The sequence below is a fragment of the Monodelphis domestica genome, chromosome 1, assembly GCF_027887165.1.
Source record: "Monodelphis domestica isolate mMonDom1 chromosome 1, mMonDom1.pri, whole genome shotgun sequence".
NCBI lineage: Eukaryota > Metazoa > Chordata > Mammalia > Didelphimorphia > Didelphidae > Monodelphis > Monodelphis domestica.
Window position 1 is genome coordinate 439,254,229 of NC_077227.1, and position 21,786 is coordinate 439,276,014.

At 40.8% G+C, this 21,786-nt stretch overlaps 1 protein-coding gene across 2 annotated transcripts in view; it reads right to left on the reverse strand.

Annotated features, from left to right (window-relative positions):
- Positions 1–1,298: 1,298 nt before the first annotated feature.
- The window catches only part of PLEKHF1 (pleckstrin homology and FYVE domain containing 1), a 33,416-nt gene continuing 12,928 nt past the window's right edge, over positions 1,299–21,786 (reverse strand). The window contains exons 1-2 of one of the 2 annotated variants that reach the window (XM_007474801.3): positions 14,696–15,669; positions 1,299–7,966 (exon numbers count right to left, since the gene is read on the reverse strand). In XM_007474801.3, the coding sequence (XP_007474863.1) occupies positions 7,095–7,966; positions 14,696–14,735 (912 nt within the window). In that variant the 5' untranslated portion in view covers positions 14,736–15,669 and the 3' untranslated portion in view covers positions 1,299–7,094. Of the gene's footprint in view, positions 7,967–14,695; positions 15,670–21,786 lie in introns of those variants that run through there. The other variant, XM_007474802.3, reaches the window with a different exon arrangement.

A 21,786-nucleotide genomic window follows, 5' to 3' on the forward strand; every position in this document is an offset into this window, starting at 1 on the left:
CAATGGAGCTGCACATGGAAATTACAGTTGGCGGCTTCCCACCCCCACATAAAAAAGATTATTTCTTCCAAACCTCAAGCACTTTCTTTTTTTAAAAAAGAATATTAATCTCCCCTGACATGGAGAAATGAGGGGGAAAGAGGAGAGGGAGGAAAGCAAAGGTTAACCTGAAGAAATTCACAACCCTAGCAGAATTCTCCAGCTATTCCCAATGTGGGTGGTGTTTTTCTATTGCCATCTTCACATTTAGAAAAAGGGGGTCAGTTGGACATCATTAGAAAGCTTCTTAAGGGAACAGGGGCAGGATGTTACAAGGGGAGCCTATCCCTGAGAATGGGGACTTTGATGCTTGCTGTCCTCCAGATGCCCCATGCACCATCAGGCAGAAACGATTGCAGATGTTTCCCAAATTATCCCTCCAAGTTCCATCTGCAAGATTCCTCGAGAAGCAACGACCGCAGACTTCAGCGGAAAAGGATCTTCGAGAAACAGAGGCCCAGGAATTAGTTGTTCCCATTCCACATTCCCAATGAGGCCAGGCAAGACTGCTGGCTTGCCTGCCCCTTTGGTTTGCAACTTCTCATCAGAGGATCAAAGAATTCAGAGCTGGAATGAGACTTTATAGATCATTTACTCTAACCCCTTCACTCTATAAAGGAGGAAACTGAGGCATAAAGTGAAGTGACTACCCCACCACACACATACACATATGTATATGCGCACGAGCGCGCGCACACGCACACGCGCACGCGCACACACACACACTCACACACAGCTAATAAGTAGCAGGGTCAAAATTTGAGCCCCGATCCTCTGAACCCAATTTCAGTATTCTGTAGTCTCATATTGCCTCATAGCATATTAGCTCAGCCACTAGCCTAGCACAGTGAAAATAGCACTAGTTTTCAATTCAGAGAATCTGGATTCAAATCTTATGTGTGATGTTCATTATCTGTGTCATCTTAGGCAAGTCAGTTTACTTGCCTGGGTCTCAGTTTTTTTCTCTGTAAAAATGAGAGGCTATTGGACTAGATGGCCCTTAACGTCCCTTCTAGCTCCAGACCTACAATCTTTCTCCTGTTGTCTCCCAGCTGTCCTTTCTAACCATGGGCAACTTCAAGGTGCCAAGGGAAAAGTTGGTCCTTTAGACTTTCAGGTAGAGCAAGTCAGCTTTTGGGGATGGCAATGAGACCTTCTGCTCCATCCCAGGGACCCTGGGACCATGAGTAAGGAGAGATGCAATTAATCAGTAAATCTAGACCTTTCCCCATCTCTAGCAGAACAACAATAACACAAAATAGAGGTAGGTCCCATTTAATTTATATATAGACTTTTTCTTATGGAATTTGCTTTAAGATAAATGAGGTTGGTGTATGGCGTGGGGAGTGGTCTTTGCTTTACAAGTGTATGCAGTAGTGATTTGTCAAAGAGTTCAACAAAACTCAGTTCAACAAAATTCAGAGATAACTTTATGCATCCCTATAGCATAAAAGAAAGTCTGCCTACATTGGCCTCCCTAAATTCTGGAGTACCTCTCTCCAGGAGAATTATTGGTCATTCTTCAGAGCAAGGGTCAGTACAACAGAATTCCTTCCTTGAGGCTATTTCCAACCCTGGGTAGGGGGAGGATACAGGGAGTGACTTTATCAACCACAGTGTACAATTATTAGGGGTAGCAGAATGGTAAGTACCATCACACTTATCCATTTCATCCTAGGGAAAGGAGGAGGGAAGAAGAAATGTGACAAGAGGTAAGAGGAAAGAGGAGAAAAAAAGAATAACAGAGGGAAAGGGAAAGGAAGGGAGAGAAGAGCCTAGAAGAGGGAAAAGAGTGAGATCAACACCTATTTCTCAAGGACTTACTACATGCCAGGCACATGAGATACAATACAAAACCCAAAGAGTCCTTGCCTTCAAGGGAGGCTTGGCTTTTGGAGGAAACAACACAAATAGATATTTTATAAACACAAAATATGTATCTGTAATACAATAATTATAATCTAGTTGTAATACAAAAGGTGAAATTGTTTGAAAATATCAAATACGTACAAAAGTTAAGGGAACTTTGGCAGGGAAGAGGTCCTTGGGGTTGGGGGATTAGAAAAGGTCTTGTGTTTGAGGTAGCATCTGAGCTGAACTTTCATGAAGACTTAGTGTCCTAAGAGTTGGAATGGCCTCCAAACATGGGGACAGTATATACAAAGGGATAGAGAAGGGGAACTGTGTAGGAGATAACCAGGTGACAGTTTGGGCTGGAATCTAAAGTTTATGAAATGGGAGTCATGCATAATAAGACTGTGAAGGCAGTCTGGAGTCACAGTGCAAAGGGCTTTAATTGCCAAGCAGAGGAGTTTGTATTTTATCCTAGGGGCAATAGGGAGCCCCCTCTACTCTTTGGAAGCAGAGTTAGGAAATTGGCACATTATACACTTCAGGAATGGCACTTCAGCAGTTGAGGGGAGTTCAGAATAGTGGTGGGTTGGCTATTGCAATTGTCTAGGTTAGGGGCAATTAGGGACTTACCAAGGACCTGACCACAAGAATGGAGAGAAGGGAACAGAGATGGAGAGATGCTGTGGAGGCAGAACTAACAAGATGTAGAAACAGAAATATTTGACAAGTCAATGAACCCTCTTCTTGGATACTCTCCTGAGTTGTTTTTTGTTTTTTGTTTTGTTTAAACTTTTACCTACCTTCTTAGAATCAATTTTGAGTATTGGTTTCAAGGTAGAAGAACAGTAAGGACTAGGCAATGGGCATTAGGGGTCACCCAGTTAGGAAATGTCTGAGACCAGATATGAACCCAGGACTTCCCATCTCTAAGCCTCCATATCCACTCACTCTTTGTCCACCAAGCTACCTATCTTCTCCCTCTCCTGAGTTTTTAATTGCACAAGTCTCTCTTGATTTTCTGGTTTCTTTGCCTGATCATCTATAGCCTGCCCTCTAAATGTGGGGGCAACCCAAGACTGTCCAGGGTTGTCTCTATCTTTGGATCAGGGTTTCTCTTTTGTGACTCCTTTGGCAATCTTACAAAGCTGAAGGATCCCTTCTCAGAATGTTTTCAGATACACAAAATAAAATACGTGGGATTACAAAGGAACCCGGTTACATTGAAACTTCATTATGTATGACACACACACAAACCATAGACACCAGGTCAACAACTCCCGTTCTAGGTGATTTTCAGCTTCTAAAAGTTTAATTCTCATCACTAAAAAGGTGATTCTCGGATCTATATAGGCAACCCTAGTTCTTTCTCCTAAGCTCTAGTCTTTTTATACTCCCTGGCTAATAATATTTACGATTGGAGTTCCATAGGTATTTCAAAATTAACATGTCCAAAAGAACTCGTTATCTCTTTCCCTCTTCTTAACATTTAGATTTCTTTTCAGGGAACCATCACCATTTTTTTTCAGGGTCCTAACTTCAGCATCATTCCTGATTCCTCACTCTTGTTTAACCCACACATCCAATCAGTGTCAAGTCTTGTCAATTTTACTTGTTAAACCTCACTCCTATTACCTTCCCTCCACTCATACAACCCTTATCACCTCTCTTCTGGATAACTGCAGTGGTCTCCTAAATGGTTTCCTTGCCTAATTGTTCTCCTCTTTGGAAGCATTTACAACCCATCCTTCACATGACTGCCAAAGAGCATATGTGAACCATGCCACTTCCTTACTCAATGAACTGCAGTGGCTCCCTGTTATCTCTAGGATTAAATATAGAAACTCCTTTGCTTGCCATTTAAACCCCTTCAGCCTGGCGCTAATATATCTTTTTGGATTTATTATATTACTGCTTTTTGCACACTAAGACACTACCAAGGAGGACAGTGCTGCTCTTAAGGAAATTAGAGAAATTAGGAAACGGGATGAGTTTGGGGAGAGGGGGAAGAAAATGAGTTCTATTTTGTATAGGTTGAAGTTGAGGTGTTTAATGGGAGTTTAGGAGAAACACTAAGCCTGTATATATTAATCTGGGAATCATCCATATAGAGATAGTGAATGAGACTTACTAATCACCCAGAGGGAGGCTATAGGGAGAAGGGGCTCAGGGTAGAGTCTTAGAGCACATCCACAATTAGAGAGCAGGACGTGAAGAAAGATCCATCTAAACTCTAAAGAGACTGAGGAGCAGCTAGGCAGGTAGGGGAAGAACCAAGAGAGAGTAGTAGTAGGAAGACCCAGAGCAGTCATGGTGGTCCACAGTTTTGGGACAAGAGAGGAGAAGGGGAGAGAGCTGGGGAAGGGGGATAGGAAAAAAAAGAGAGAGATGGAAAGAAAAAGAGAGAGAAACAGAAGGAGAGTGAAATATAGCTGGATAGGGAGTCCAAGTGGCTATCTGTGGAGCCATGTGGAACGCCATCCAACCCACAGGCCTTATTTGTTTGCCAAACCAGGCCCTCTGTCTTGTGAGTTTCCCAAACCCTGAAACCTTTATCCCCATTTGGAGGTTTTTGAGTCCCAAATGGAATTTGGCTCCTGAAAGAAGTTGCTGAGGCAGCTGTTACCACAGAAACTTCCCACTCACACTTGAGGCCCTAGTTACTCTGGGGGAAGCACTGGACTTGGTTCTGAGGAAAAGGCATATTGGGGTCCCCAGGACAAGATATTTCCTCAAAAGTCACATGTTGGAGGTTGGGGACAAGTTCCACTTTGACCTCAGGCTATAAGGGAAAGGACTTAATGCTGTATTTCTAAGGGAGGGAAGAGAAAAAAAAAGCTTTGAGAACTGTTGCCTTTTTATTTTTTTTTAAAGGTGATGAAGCAATCCCTGGGCCATGTCGCATTTGTCCAATCCCCTTCTTTATGCCTTCTCTCCCCTCCTCTGCTCACTGTCCCAATAATAAACCATCCAGGCTAGTTAGAACTACCAATCTAGACAAGAGAGATAATCCATGTTAAAAGAAAAAGAGACCTAAAGAGGATCCTTAACAAAGATTAAGCCCCCAATAGGCTCTCAAATGGTGAGAGTGTGAGGAATGTTAAAGACAACAGTTGCCTCAATTTTATGTCTGTTTTTCTTTACCCTTCTTCTGAGACCCCCTTAAATTATTTTTAAATTAAGATTCATTCCCTTTGTAGCCAAGGAGAAAAGCAATCTTATTAACTCATTCACACTGAGCTTTTGGGGACTAAATATTTCATTCCTCTCAAGGATAGCTGATTTCTTTTTGAATCACTGTTTTACATCTTAGAATCAATACTAAGTATTGATTCAAAGGCTAAAGAGTGGTAAGGCCTAGGCCATGGGGGTTAAGTGACTTGCTCAGGGTCACATAGCTAGTGTCTGAGGCCAAATTTGAATGAAGGATCTCACATCTTCAAGTCTGGCTCTCTATCTATTCAGTCACCTAGCTGCTCCAATAGCTCAGTTTTTAAGAGGAAGAGGACAATGCTTAACCCAAAGAATGAATCTATAAAGGTGAAATTTCATTCATCTCCCCACTCACCCAGGGGGACCTGGTTTCACTTATAGCAAGGGGAGATTGTGGTGGTGGTGGTTAGACAGGGTTGTCTTCCCTGTGCCTTCTCCACCCTTGGGCAAGACCAGTTATTTGTCTGAGCCAATGTAGACAAGAGGGAAAGAACAGGGGTAAGATTCCCAAAACTAAATGGCCAGAAACATCCATTCCAGGACCTTTGAGACTATTTCTTCCAAGCCAAGAGAATATATCAAAGTATGGTTTTTAAAATAAAATAGCATTCAGCTGAAAACGATGCTGAGAAATTTTCCTTCTTTCAACTCATCAATTTGACAGTTTAAACCAAATAAGACAGTTTTACCGAATTCAGCCAGGAGAACAGTACTTGCTGAGCTTAGGAAAGGGATGGAGATCTTTCCTTCAAAGGAGACAAGCCAAGGAAAACAGATTTCTGGTTCAACTGACAAGTATGTCTCTACATTTGCGTCAATGCCTTATAAGCATCTCCCTCCCTATCATGCCTTTTTTAGTACACGTGGCCCCCACTCTTGGCCCTTTCCTTCTCACTCCCCCTTCTTCCCACCTCTCCCCTATACCATCCACCCCAGACTGGTGGTATATTATGGAAGGAAAAGATGAAACTTGGATGGAGGTATGAGATTCAGTATGATTATTGTGAATTTTGTACATTTGGGTTGATAGAACATTTAGGAAGTACCACAGTCATGGGCAAAATTAATCCTGCTTCCCTCTCAGCTCCTCCAAGATGCCATAGGGCTACCCCTACCCTTTTATAAATAATAAGATTTTTTTCTAGTGCAATATTACTTTTAGGGCTGGAGAGACCATCATCAGGTTCAGATGTACACCCAAGGATGGACCAAGGTGTCTTTAGGTTATTGGTTTTCTAATCAAGTAGTATCTCTGAAATCTATGGGCATCTGGATTCATGTATCACTAAGGTTCTTGGGGCCCTTCCAACATGGTCCCTGGGCAGGAGGAAATATTTCCCATCAGTTCCTACACACTAAGAAGCAACCCTTGCAGCAGTGACATTGCTGGGGGAGGCAGAGAACTCAGACTGAAGGAATCAGGAACCTAAGTAACCAATGCTGAGATCTACAGTAGGAGCCTAAACAGAACTGGGTTGTTTTTGGGACAGTTGGTTCTCTTGGATGTAGATGCAGATACTTGCTCTCCTTCATGGTCTCCTCTGAGCCTTCCTCAGCCAGAGGTTCTGAAAGTCTTTTGCATAATGCTCCACTGGCTCAGCTGGATGAGAGGCTGAGGCTTCAGCCAGACCCAGGTGGCAGGGGTGGGGATCTCCCAACACACCCTGGTTTTCCTATCCAACTGTGAAGATCTTGATTAAAAGGAGCAAAACTCTTAAAGGATGGGCACGGGGAGTGCCAAGAGTATTAAGAATATGGCCTTTTTTTTATCCATTGCTCACTCCTTGCCTCTCAAGCAACACAATGGGGCTCTGTGGATGAATTTAGAATCTATTTTAACCTGTCTTATGGCATCCAATTTCCAAGTCCTCACCAAGGAAGGCTGAACAAATGGAGACAACCAGACTGCATATGTTTGGGGGGGGGAAAGAAACTCTTCAGGGTAGTCATGTCCCCTTTAAACTAGTCCCCAAATGGTTTTTGGGCAAAGGTTAGCTGTGGAAGGATGACCATTTAACCCCAGTGGCATAGAACTCCAGCCCCATAGGCCAGGAACCAGAGGAGCCCCCATCCTTGTCCTCATCTGACTTGTCGCTTTCATCCTCCCCACTGGATACACCATAGGTTGTTCCGGGGGAGTGAGCAAGGTCCTGCTGGGGTTGCGTCTGCCCTTCCAATTCCTCTTCCCCCTCCTCTTCTTTCTGCTTCTCGGCGGCCAGCTCCCGATAGCAAAGACCACAGACCCGAAGGGGCTTGGGAGAGAGGCGGGGCATAAGGAAACGTTCCCGCGAGCAGTCACCACAGACTACGAAGCCGCACTTTCGGCAGTGATGGCGGCGGGTGAGGGCGGAGAACTTGGTCTGGGTGCAGCGCATGCAGATGTCCGTGGCTTTGTCTGGTATCCAGGGCGCAGCATGCTCCGTGGTAGGGGGGCGTCCTGTGGCCCGCAGCTGGCGCCTCACACACTCCTCAATGTGGCGGATCCACTCTTCACGCTCAGTCAGGGAGGCGGCTGACACCACAAAGGATTTCTTGGATGTCTTGATCATCCAGCGATTCTTGGCGTGCCAGGTGTCTGGGAGGGTCTCCAGTGTCACCTCCTCCAGGGGGATGATGTGCTGGCTGCTATACTTGCGCTTGTTGATCACGATGCTGCCATAGACCAGAATATCATTGAAGAGGAAGAAGATTCGGGGCTTGGCTTTTTTGCGGCACTCTTTAGTTAGGATGCCCTCACCAAGGAGCACCCGACCTGGTAATGCCAATGGCTGCCCCGAGGTGCCAAAACAACTCTCCACAGCTGCGATTCTCTGGCTGTTGATCTCAGTATTCACCAGATGGTCCACCATCTTCTCAATCCTCACTAGGCATAGGGTGGGAAAAATGAGAAAAAAGTGAGTCAGTATTGCAAGAATAATCTAGGTCCCTTGACAGGCTCAATGCAATCAACCCATGGGTTCAACAAGCATTTATTGAATACCTATCATGTGTCAGGTATTAGGTACCAGCATGACGTTTTGAGCTACCACTTTCAGGATGCTTTCTATAAATAATGCTGGCACGGTGGTACCATATGACTCCCCAGGAGGCACCTAATACATTCATCAGTTACTTATTAAGCACCTACTGTCAAATCTTTATGCAAGGTAGAGAACACAATGATGTAAAAGTGTGGAAGCAAGAATGATACCCAAGTTGATTGATTGATTGATTCATTCATTCGTTCACTTCCTCATTCAGCATATATTTAACCGTTTCATGTGAGTTAGGTTTGTCTTTCCAACAAGATTATAAATCCCATGTGGCATTAATGCCCTCTTCTTCTGTATACACTTTATACAGGTATTTGAATGCATATGGTTTATTTTCATGTTATCTTGTCCATTAGAATGTGAGCTCCTTGAGGGAAGAGATCAATTTTTTTTGGCCATTTTTTTTTTGGTATCCTCTGTGCCTGGCACATAGTCGACATTGAATGGTGATAAATATAGATTGTATGGACTGCCTAGGAGAAGAGTTATTGAGTGGTAGTGGAAAAGAGAGTCTGGAAGGGGCAATAGGGAGCAAGGTGGATTCTAATATCCCCACTTTGGTATGGGGGAGGGGTATAAATTCTTGTTGGCTGAATGTATCCCCTTCAATGTTGGAGATGCAGAATGACAAAAGACACCAAAAGCCATACAATTGAAATGATTATCAACTTTAGCAAAGTTGCAGGATATAAAATAAACTCACATAAATCGTGAGCATTTCTATATTACCAACAAAGTCCAGCAGCAAGAGATAGAGAAATTCCATTTAAGATAACTATAGCCAATATAAAATTATTGGGAGTCTGCCTGCCAAGACAAACCCAGGAACTCTATGGATATAATTACAAAATACATTTTAGACAAATAAAGATTTTAACATCTAGAGAAATATTTATTGTTCATAGGTAAACCAAGGCAATATAACAAAAATGATAATTGTATCTAAATTAATTTATGCTTTCAGTGCCATATATCAGTCAAACTACCAAAGAAAGAATTATTTTATAGACAGAAAAAAATTATAGCAAAATTAATATGGATTAACAAGAGGTCAAGCATATCAAGGAAATCAATGAAAAAAAATGAAGGAAGATGGCACTAGCAGTACCAGATTTAAAACTCTATTACAAAATGGTACTCACCAAAACAATCTGGCACCAACTAAGAAAGAGTGGTGGGTCAGTGAACTAGATTAGGTACACAATACACAGTAGAAAATGACCTTAATAATCTAGTCCAAGATTCAAGCTTTGAGGGGTAAGAACTTGCCATTTGACAAAAATTGCTTAGAAAGCAGTTTGGCAGAAATTAGATATAGATCAACATTTCATACTGTATATACCAAAATAAGGTTGACATGGATAAATTATTTCAATATAAAGGGTGATATCATAAATAAATAAAGGGTACATGGAAAAATGTGCTTGTCAGATCTATGGATAAAGGAAGTGTTAATGACCAAACAAGAGATGGAGAGAATCATGGGAAGTAAAATGGATGAAAATTAAAAGCTTTTTTTTTTTTACAAACAAAATTAATGCAGCCAAAATTAGAAGGAAAACAGGAAATTGGGAAGAAAAATTTTATAGTAAGTTTCTCTAATACAGACCTCATTTTCCAAATATATAGGGAACTGAGCTAAATTTACAAAACTAAGAATCATTCCCCAGCTGATAAATGGTCAAATGATTTCAGGAGAAGCAATCAAAACCATCAATATTCACATGAAAAGAATGCTCTAAATCAATACTGACTAAAAAAGTGCAAATCAAAACAATTCTCAAGTAACATCTTATACCTTTCAGATTGGCTAACATGATGGAAAAGTAAAATAACAGATGCTAGATGGGATATGGAAAAACTGGGGCCTAACTGTGCTGCTGATAGAGTTGTGAACTAGTCCAAACATTCTTGATCACAATTTGAAGTTAAGTGCCAAGGGCTATAAAATTATGCATATCCTTTGACTTAGCAATACTACTACTGGATCTGAATCCCAAAGATATCAAAGAAAAGGGAAAGTTACATATATGTATATATATATTTTATACACAAAAAAATATTCATAGCAACTCCTTTTGTGGTGGCAAAGAATTGGAAATTGAAGAGAATGCCCACCAGTTGGGAAATGGCTGAACACATGCTGTTGTAGGATTTTGATGAAATACTGTTGTGCTATAAGAAATAACCTTCCTTCACATTTTTTCATTGATTTCTTTGATATTCTTGACCCTTTGTTCTTCCAAATGAATTCTGTTATTTTTCTTTGGATGGTTTCAGAAAAAACAAACAAACCTGGGAAGACTTACATAAACTTTTGTGAAATGAAATGAACAGAAACAGAATATCATACATAGTAACAGCAATATTATAATGATCATCAACTGTGAATAACTTAGCTGCTCTGACCAATAATAGATTTTGATCCATAGGATTCATGATGAAAAATGTTATTCACTTCTAGAGAGAGAAGTGATGGAGTCTGAGTGCAGACTGAAGCATAATTATTTTACTTTATTTTTGCAATATGGTTAACATAAATGTTTTGCATGATTTCATATGTATAATTGATATCACAATGTTTGCCTTCTCAATAGATGGGGAAGGAGGGAATTTGGAACTTAAATTTTTTTTCAAATGAATGTTAAAAAATTATAAATGTGCTTTTTTTTTTAAAGGACAATTGGTCTAATCTATATCTGAAAAAGAATCCTACTTATAAAAGGTGGTGATCCAGCTTTTGCACAAGAAGGGATTCACTACCTTCTAAGACAGTTCATTAAGTATTTGGATAGCCTTAATTGTTAGGGAAGCTTTTCTTTCCATCAAGCCTAAATCCACCTTTCTGACAGATCTATTCTGTTTTTCATGTATCTCTTCTTAGGGTGATTTGGCCTAATTGGATCTTATGACAAGCTTTCTGCAAACTCATTTTTCCCCTTCACCTTTATTTGCTGCTTTATGAGGTAATACAATTAGTAATAAGTAGAAGACACACACACATACACAGTCATTGCCCTTGACATGTCATGGGGAGATATTTGGGATTAAATTAAGTGAGCTAAATGTAAAGATTTACTTTTGTGAAGCTGATATTTCTGAACCCAAGCACAAGACAGAAGAGGAATGGTTAGAAAGCAATCCATCTGAAAAAAGACAGAAAGCTTTACCTGGACTAAAAGCTCAACAGGAGTCAACTTTATGTACTCTGCTCCTGGTTCTGTCCTTCTGGATCAAACAGGACAAAGTTATTCTTCTTCAACATGATAGCCCATTGGTTACTTGAAGGCAACCAGCCTATTTCCTCCCCTTTTCTTCCCACACATTCCCTTCCTCATTGTTCTTTTCTCCAAGTTAAACATCTCCAGTTCCTCCAATCTTGAAGTTCTTCACCATCCTGGCTGCCCTCTTCTGGAGATTCTAATTCATCTAATTTGCCAAGCATTTATAAAGTACTTACTGTGCACAAGGCCTTGTGCTAAGAGCAGGCATTCTCCCAGTTGTAAATGTTTGTAGAGGGAGAGGGGACAACATGTAAACATCTAAGCATATGCTGAAAAATTTGAAGAGGGAGCAAGCACCAGTGTCTTTGGAATCAACATTGCCTTCCTCTAGGAGGGGGCATTGAGTTGGATTCCAAGAGGCAAAAGGAGAGGAGGGAGTATACTGCAAAGGGGGAGAGCAATCGGTGAAAGGATGAAGTAGAAGTAGAAGTAGAAGTAGAAGATGACATGTCACATCTGGAGAACAGTACAGACCAGTATGGCTGGAATATCGAGTGTGTGGAAGGGAGTCATGTACAATAAGCCTAGAAAGGTATGCTCAGGTAAACTGAGAAATATTTTAACAGCAAGATGAGGAATTTAGGACACCACTGAAGATGCACTTGAACAAGACTTTGCCATGCTCTGATTTGAGTTTTTAGGAAAATTATTTTGGCAGCTGTGGGAAGCATGGATTTGAAATAGGAGAGATTCAAAACTGGACATCCAATTGGGGGGCTATTGGAACAATTCAGGAGAGGGGTGATTGGGGACTGAACTAGAATGGTGGTAGTGAGATTGGAGAGAAGGATAGTAATAAAGATGCTCTGGAAGGAGAAACTTGATATGGAAGAAACCTTGTTAGGAATGCTTTCAATTCTGTATTTTGATCTACTAAATCAAATGCTTTTTAAAAATCAACAAATAGGGGGCAGCTGGGTGGCTCAGTGGATTGATATCCAGGCCTAGAGATGGGAGGTCCTGGTTCAAAACTGGCCTCAGACACTTCCTCACTGTGTGACCCTGGACAAGTCACTTGATCCCCATTGCCTAGCCCTTACCGCTCTTCTGCCTTGGAGCCAATACACAGTATTGATTCCAAGACAGAAGGTAAGGGTTTCTAAAAAGAAAAAAATCAACATATAATAGCTCTATGAACACACTAAACAATATATTTGCCATCATATTAGATATGAGGCAGCTAGGTGGTGTAGTGAATAGAGGTTTGGGCTTGGAGTCAAGAACACCTGAATGCAAATCCTGCCTCTGGCACTTAGATGCTATATGATTCTGGGCAAGGCTCTTAACCTTTCAGCCTCAGTTTCTTCACCTGTAAAGTGGAGATAAATATAGCACCTACCTCACAAAGTATTGTGAAGATAAAACAAACTTTAAAGTGTTGTCATTGTTATTGAGAACTGAAGAATAGGCTAAGCTTTCCAAAACCAGGTGACAAGGACAGTGATCAATAGAAATAATGAAGTTTGGAGGAGGAGAGTGGATTTGAAAGAAAATATGCTAAATTCTCTTCTGGCCATGGAGTGTTTGAAATACCTATGAGACATTTGGTAGGAGATGCCCCAAAGTCGTAGAATACAGGATGAATCAGGCATAGCTAGAGTCTAGAAGAGGGCTGGTCTAGGGCTGGATATTGACAGCTGAGAGTCATCTTCATGGAGATGGTAACTGAACACACTGGAGCTGATGCAATAGAGACAGAGAGGGTAGAAAAAAGAAGCAGCAAGGGCATGAGAGAGGTGGGAGATCCTCACTGTTATCAATGTCCTACCTTCCACCCAGAACATTATGCTCCATCTGAGATCTGGCCAAGGCAGGGTACACGGTGAATATAATCTCTCTAGTCTTGGACACAATGTTTTTCTTCATGCAGTCCAAGATGGCACAAGCATTTTTTCTTCCTTCTGGTGGCCACACATCCCATCGACTTATATTTTGCTTTTGGTTCACTCAATGTCCTATCATTTTTCAGATTAATTTCTTTCTAATGATGCCTCCTCCATCTTGTATGTGGGTTAAAAAATATCAACTTCAGAAGTATAAGGCTTTACTTTTAGCCCTATTCTGGACCATTTCAGATATATCCTTTGTACACTTAAAGAGCAAGGACTATTTGTTCTCAACTTTTTATTCATTGTATTACATCATAAAACATCAAGTAATGGTGGAAAGAAAAAGGAAATTGCAGAAAGCTTGTGATGAGACCTAATTAGGCCAGATCATCCTAAGAGCATTTAAGGATATAACTAGAAGGACTAGAGAACAGACACATGAAAAATGGAATATCTGTCAACATTTTTATAATAAACTATTGTCTTCATTGAGGGAAATGGTACCACCACTTTGGAACAGCAACATTTCAGGCCCCAATGTGTTGTATTAGGAAGTGCCACCAAAGAAAGGAAGAACAACTTGGCCAATCATATATGCTGAAGGTACCTTGTTTGAGGGGGGTTGAGAAACCCTCAATATAGCTGAGAGAAAAGATGATAAATGATTGGAAGAAAAATCATAGATGATATCATTCTGTTTAAAAATCTCAGAGAGAGTACAATCACTTTTAAAGTATACCTACTCTTCTTCTCTATAAAACCTTTATAAGAACAATATACACACATATTGAAGGTACCAGTGAGGAAAATATGAGAAGGAAACAGAGAGGCTTTCATACCATTTTCTCCAGCAGACCACATCTTTACACTTTTGCAATTCACAGAAAGGTTACACTGTTCACCAATGATGCACAGAAAACAAAAGTACTGTTTCTTGTTTGTTAATCTTTAAAAAGCATTTAACTTGGTAAAAAAAAAATCTAGTCTTATAGGCACTCCTCCAGTATGATGTTTCCCCTCATAAATTAAGCTCATACAAGATTTCTTGATAGATGAAGCCACAGAGATAATAACTGTTTAACAATCCTTCAAATATCAGTATTTATTTATACGGTATTTCAGTGGGATCTATGGTCTCTATGATATCCACAGTCCCACCAAACCTGCAGATTCACATACAACCACCAGACCAGTCACTGTCACTAGACCACTGGGACTGACCCAAGTGGGTTTCCCTCTTCCACCCTATTCCCCTCAGAACATACCCTTTCTTGCTGCTGGGATTAGGGTGGGTATCAGGGGGAAGGTGAAGGCTGCCCAGGAAAACAGCCCTTTCCCCCTGATAACACATCCTGATTCCTCACCCTCATCTACCTCACCCCTACCCCTACTTGTCCCTATCCCCTCCCATTATATTCTCTGCAATTCCATTTCATAATTAACAAACCTCCCTTGGGATCAGCTTTCTTCCACATAGCTCCTTCCATCTTTTTGCCATCAAGGAAACTTGGCTCCTCCCAAGAACACTGAATGTTTGGTCACCCTCTCCCAATACTGAGTTCAACTTATCTGATTCTCCTCCCCCACAACACACTGAATCACGTGGAAATAGAAAAGAAACTCTTAGCTCCTTCTGAGACTTCCAGATCCATCCCCTGCAGCCATCTTTCAATAACCTCTCCTGCATTGAGGTTCACTCTTTCCAACTAAATTCCCCAGGCAAGATCCAGGTGGCAGTTACCTACTGGCGCACAGGTCATTCAGTCTCAGTTTTAAGATGTTTAGCTCCAAGCTCATGATCTTAATCACATCCCAGTTTCCAACCTTATGCTTAGGGCTTTCAATATACATGTGGATGTTCTTCCAAATACCTTGATTCCCCAGTTTGTCCACCTCCCTAATGCCTATAAACTGCACCTTTATTATATCTCAGGCACACACAAAAGGCGGAGCATATCCTTGATCTCAGCACACACAAATGCATACTCCCACCATCCAGAACTTCTCCCAAATCTATTACCCATCCTCACTTCAGTCTCCAGTCACTACTGGATTTCCCTGTCCATCACCCCTGCTCAGGCCTCGCTTTTCTCCCTTTGCAATCTTAATATTATAGTTAACTATTTTAACCTGATACTGTTGTATACCCTTAAAGTCCTTGACCTATGATCAATCAAAAACATTTAATAGTCATCTGCTATGTGCCAGGCACTGTACTAAGTGCTAGCAATACAAAAAGAGGCAAAAAACAATTCCTGCCTTCAAGGAGCTTACTATTTTATGAAAGAGGCAATATGAAAAAAGAAATATATATTTATATACACAAAATAAGCTATAGAAATGGAAACTGTTAACAGAGTGAAAGCGCTCAAAATAAAAGGCGTTAAGGAAGACTTTCTGTAGAAGGTGGAAGTCAGGGAAATCAGTAAGGAGACCAGAGGGGACATCCTATCACAGTCATCCATTTTTTGGGGTCTTTATATAGTTATTTATTTATCTTTCTATTTATTTATTTATTTGGCCCCTCCTTCATACCATAGAAGGCATGATCTGGCAAAATATAAAGATTATCTCTTTCATGTTTCTACTTCTCAGTTCATTCTCTGGAGATGAACATTTAGAAGTTATTCTTCATTTCCATTTAAATATGAGGTAGTTAGGGATGGGGCACTACCAGTTGAGGGGATAAAGGAAAGCTTTCATGTAGAAGATGGTGTTTAACCTGTAACTTAAAGGGGGAAAAAGGGGACTCTGTGAGGCAAAGGTGGACAAATAGCACATCTCTGACATGTGAGGGGGCAGAGCAAAGGACCAGATATGAGAGACTGAATGTTATGTGTGAGAAATGGAGAGTGGAGGTCAATTTGGTTGGATCCCAGAGGATAGGAAGGTGAATAAAATCTAATGAGGCTGGAAAGAAAGGTTGGGTATGGTTTTGAAAGTCAAACAGAAGAGTTTCTAGAGACCATAGAGAGCCTTTAGAGTTGACCAAGTGATATAGACAGATCTGTGCTTAATGAAAATTACTTTTACAGCAGAGTGGAGGATGGATGGAAATGTGAGAAATGTGTGACCACTGCAATAATCTAGGGGAGTGGTAGGGAGGTCTTGATCTAAGGCAGAAGCTGTATGGACAAGGAGGACTCAGATGCAAGTGAAGGAATGTGGATATATGGTATTTGGGAGAATGAGGAGTTGGTGATCATGCCAAGATTAGAAGCTGGGTAGGAAGGGAAAGGGATAGAGTGCTGGGTGTGAAATCAAGAATACTCATCTATATGAGTCCAAATCCAGCCTTAAAAACATACTAGCTATGTGACCCTGGGCAAGTCACTTAAAACTATTTGCCTCAGTTTCATCTGTAAAATAAACTGGAGAAAGAAATAGCAAACCACTCCAGTATTTGCCCAAAACGAGGTCCTGAAGAGTCAGACACAACTGAAATGACTGAACAACAACAGAAAATGGGAAATTTAGAAGAGAAAATGCAGGGGAAAAGATAATGATTGTATAAGGTGGGCAAGGAACACTAGAGAATCACTCTAAGTTTTTGAACCCAGGTGACTGAAAATGGTGGTGGATGGGGGTGAGTTTAGGTATGGGAAGATAATAATAATAATAATATAGCCTTTATGATCTTGGACACAGAATTTTAGGTGCTTACAAGACTTCTAGTTGGACTTGTATGGCAAGCAGCTGGTCAACTGGGTCTAGAGGTCAGGAGAGAGACTAGGGTTGGATATACAGGACTGGGAGACATCTGCATAGAGGAGATAATTGGAACTGGTATTGTGCTAATTGCATCAGACCCCAATACACTCCAGAGCCTTTTTAAATGTGCTCCAGAGGTACTTTAATGGATTCAGAAAAAAACAAGAGGGTGAAGAATGCCTATTGTCCAGATTATGATATGCAGTTGGATGGACTATCCATAGAATTAGTCCATCAGGATATATATCGTGGAAAGACACTGCAGACGGGTAATTAGCTAGGACCAAAACTGAAGAGAAGAAACAGGCTAGATTGCATTTGGGAAATTACAAAATGCTTTCAATAATCCCAAGATGCTCTATGAAATAAAATCAACTTTTTAATACCAATATTTTTTTCTGATGATAGATGTGAATCATGGAATACCTCAGTCTCTGAAAGATAAAAAATGCTGGAGATGGAGAGGGTAAAAAGGAGATATATAGTGGGTGTAAATAGACTGCAACCTGTTGCCAGTGATGCAAGAAGTTATGTAAAAGATAGTATACAGAACACATATGATTGGAAAAAAGTATATGCAGGTTACTTAGCAAGAACAAGGGCTGACACAAGGATAGGTCAGTACAAATGGTACCCATGTAATGCTAAGAGACCTGAAGAATGGTCTCCTTGCAATTGAGGGCTCCTTCCCTTCTCCCCTGCCCCCAATAATGAAGAATTTATAGGGAAATATGAACAAGAGTTATGGAGGATAGAGAGCTGAGGATGGGTCACAATTAGCACAGCTGGAGGAAGTACCCACATTGATGAGATCATAGAGATATTAAATGACTGAAATAAGAAGTAACATTATAGGCAAAGTAGATAAAAAAGGAAAATGTTGATTGGAGGAAGAATGTGAGAGGACAGGCACACTAATCTTGCAGGAGAATTGGCTTCACTCTTGATGGATCTGTGGGTTGGTCCAATCATTCTGGAAATCATTTTGGGATGAAATTTCCCCTCCACCCCAAAATAACTAAATTGTGTATACCTTTGAACCAACAATAGCACTACTAGGCATATGCACCAAAATGGTTAAAGACAGAAGGAAAGGACCCACATGTACCAAAATATCTTTAGCAACACTTCTTGGTATAGCAAAGAACTGGAAACAAAGTGGATAGCCATGCATTTCATAATGGCTAAGCAAATTATGGCACATAAAAGTAACACAAAATTATTGTGCCATAAGAAATGACAAAAGAGACTAATTCAGCCTGGAAAAATTTGCATGAATTTTTTAGGAATGAGGTCAGCAGAACAACTTATACAATGATTTCAAGAATGTAAAAGAAAATAACTTTGAAAGACTTAAGCTCTGTGATCAATGCAATGGCCCATGATGGCTCAAAAATGATAAGGCATGCTTCCTGCCTTGGCAGAGATGATGGACTAGAAGTTAAGCATGAGATATATTTTCAGTCACTGTCAATGTGCAAATTTGTTTTTCTAGACTACACTTACACACAAAAGTTTTGTGGGGGAGATGGGAGGGACTGTGGTAGGAGTGGGTGAGTAATGATAGTAATGCAGAAAAAAGGAAGAAAAAACATCAATAAAGAATTTTAAAATATGAAGAGCAGAATGAAGTTCAGAAAGGGATACAGGGAAGTAGTTCTGGTACGACCACACTAAACATAATAGAGGGTGTTCCAGCATAGGATGTCACTCAAAACTGGGACCCTCCCTTACATAATTAATTAAAAACTGTATATAATAGAAATTCAGTTTTACATGGAATCCTCTGTGTTCTTTGTATGATATTTGTTATGAAAGGTTGATGCTTGTTAAATTCATAGTAAAAAGTAACCTAATAATTCATGTTTATACAGCAATTTAAGGATTACAATGTGTTTTATTAAGGGCAGCTAAGTAGTTCACCAGATGGAGATCCTGGGTTAAAATCTGAATTCAGAAACTTCTAAGCTACATAACCCTTAACTCCAATTGCCAGCCCTTACCTTTCTTCTGTCTTGGAATCAATACTATTGATTCTTTTTTGTTGTTGTTGTTAAAAACCCTTAAATTCCATCTTGGAATCAGTACTATATATTGGTTCCAAGGCAGAAGAGTGGTAAGGGCTAGGCAATGGGGGTCAAGTGACTTGCCCAAGGTCACACAGCTAGGAAGTATCTGAAGCTAAATTTGAACCCAGGACTTCTCATCTCTGGGCCTGGCTCTCAATCCACTGAGTTACCCAGCAACCCCCAATACTACTGATTCTAAGACAGAAAGTAAGGGTTTTAAAAGCACAAAAAGTGTTTTACTCAAAACAACCTAGTAAGGCTAGTAGTTTCATGCTAAAAGACATTCAAAGATAGAAAGTAATTTCTCAGAGGCTTTGCAGCTAGTATGTATGTATATATTATAAGGGAATCAAGATTTAAATCTACTGTCTTCTGATTCCAACTCTAGTGCTTTTTCTACTATATTACATCCATCAAATAGTCAATCATCAAGCATTCATTAAATAACTACTCTGCCTTGGTTAATGCACTAGATGCTGGGGGGATGGAAAGACAAAAATAAAAAAAAATGAAACTATCCCTACTCTCCATATTCTATCAAAGAGCTATTTTTCCTCTTGGATCCCACTCCCCGCCCCCACCCCCAAATACCTCAGGCTCTGCAGACTCCCCATTTGGATTTTCATTGCCAAGACTATCAGCCACAGCCAGTTCGCTAACATTTCAATCTGGGAAAGGATCTTTGGGAACCAGTTATGTTCTAGAAAGAACTAATTTACACCTCAGGTATCCTGTGACATAAAGAACAGATGAATTTGAAACAAGTTGGCTGTAAAGCAAAATTCTGTAGAGCAAACCTCACTTTCTTAGAGATTTCTTTTGAAAGTGGGAGGTGAGCTCCCTGGGGGCAGCAGCAAATGCTTTCTTACCCATACTGACAGCTTATTCTACCAGGGGGTGGGTTTCCAACTTGTCAAAATGTAGAGTGGGCTTAATGCCTGGAAAAGTTTTTTTTTTTAATTTAAATTAAATTATTTTTAATGGGCTACAAAAAAAAACATATTAAAAGGTCAGAATGCAGCTAGAAAGGAAATGACCCTCTGGCCCTAGCTTTTAAGTGCCTACTCAACTTCTTTTAAATAATTCCCAAAAAGCTACATGGGGTGAGACCTAGAAAGTACTGTGACATTCCCGGCATAGTCTCTTGAAATGAGGTTGAAAGGAAGCAAGGAAGGGATGAGGGGAGGGAAGGAAGGAAGGAAGGAAGGGATGAGGGGAGGGAAGGAAGGAAAGAAGGAAGGAAGGAAGGGATGAGGGGAGGGAAGGAAGGAAGGAAGGAAGGGATGAGGGGAGGGAAGGAAGGAAAGAAGGAAGGAAGGAAGGAAGGAAGGAAGGAAGGAAGGAAGGAAGGAAGGAAGGAAGGAAGGAAGGAAGGAAGGAAAGAAGGAAGGAAAGAAGGAAGGAAGGAAGGAAGGAAGGAAGGAAGGAAGGAAGGAAGGAAGGAAGGAAGGAAGGAAGGAAGGAAGGAAGGAAGGAAGGAAGGAAGGAAAGAAGGAAGGAAAGAAGGAAGGAAGGAAGGAAGGAAGGAAGGAAGGAAGGAAAGAAGGAAGGAAAGAAGGAAGGAAGGAAGGAAGGAAGGAAGGAAGGAAGGAAGGAAGGAAGGAAGGAAGGAAGGAAGGAAGGAAGGAAGGAAGGAAAGAAGGAAGGAAAGAAGGAAGGAAGGAAGGAAGGAAGGAAGGAAGGAAGGAAGGAAGGAAGGAAGGAAGGAAGGAAGGAAGGAAGGAAGGAAGGAAGGAAGGAGGGAAGGAGGGAAGGAGGGAAGGAGGAAAGGAAGGGAGGGAGAGAGGGAGAAAGGAAAGAAGGAAGGAAGGAAACAAGTATTTATTAAGTATCTACTACATGCAAGGCATAATAACCCTGGGCTGTTGTTTAGTTGTGTCTGATTCTTTGTGACCCCATTTGGGATTTTTATGGCAAATTTGCCATTTTCTTCTTCAGCTCATGTTATAGATGAGGAAATGGAGGCAAACAGGGTTAAGTGGCTTGCCCAAGGTCACATAGCAAGGAAGAATCTGAGGTCAGATTTGAACTTGTGAAGGTGAGTCTTCCTGATTCCAAGCCCAGTATTCTATTCCCTGTACCACTTAGCTGTCCTTATAATCCTGTGACTTATACGGTAGTTTCAGCCCCATTTTATAATTGAGGAAACAAACAAAGATTAAGGGACTTGCCTGGAGTTACACAGGTAATAAGTGTCTTGAGGCAGGATTTTAACATAGGTCCTCTTGACACCAGGTATAGTACTAGTCCTAGCTAGGTTTGGGGGTACACGATCCCAAATCAGAAATTAAGGAGGGAGCCCCAAGGTATTTCTAACCCTAAACAAGAGTGAGGATTTTGATAGGAGTTAACTTCCCCTTAGAGAGGAAAAAAATGGGACGTGAAAGCAATGAACTAGTTCTCTAAGACTAATATATGCTCTAAAGAACTTGGTAACTAGATCAACGAATTTTCCTGGAGGAAGGAAATTCCTATTTTGGCCAAGGCTCTCTTGAAAGAGACCTATGTACCCTTTGTTATGGGAGAAAGGCCACGAAGTTTAGTCCAATAAATGGATATATTGATGTTTTGCTTTCTAAAAGAGCTATAGCCAAAACAAACAAACAAATAAATAAATAAATAAAAGCCTCTGTGCTTTAAGCCAACAGGGTAGAAAGCAGACAAGAGAACAGCTCAAGGAGAAGTGGCCTTCCATGGCCCAGAGCTTGGCAGAGCAATGCTGAGCAGCAACCACTAGAGACCAGCAGGGAGCAATAGC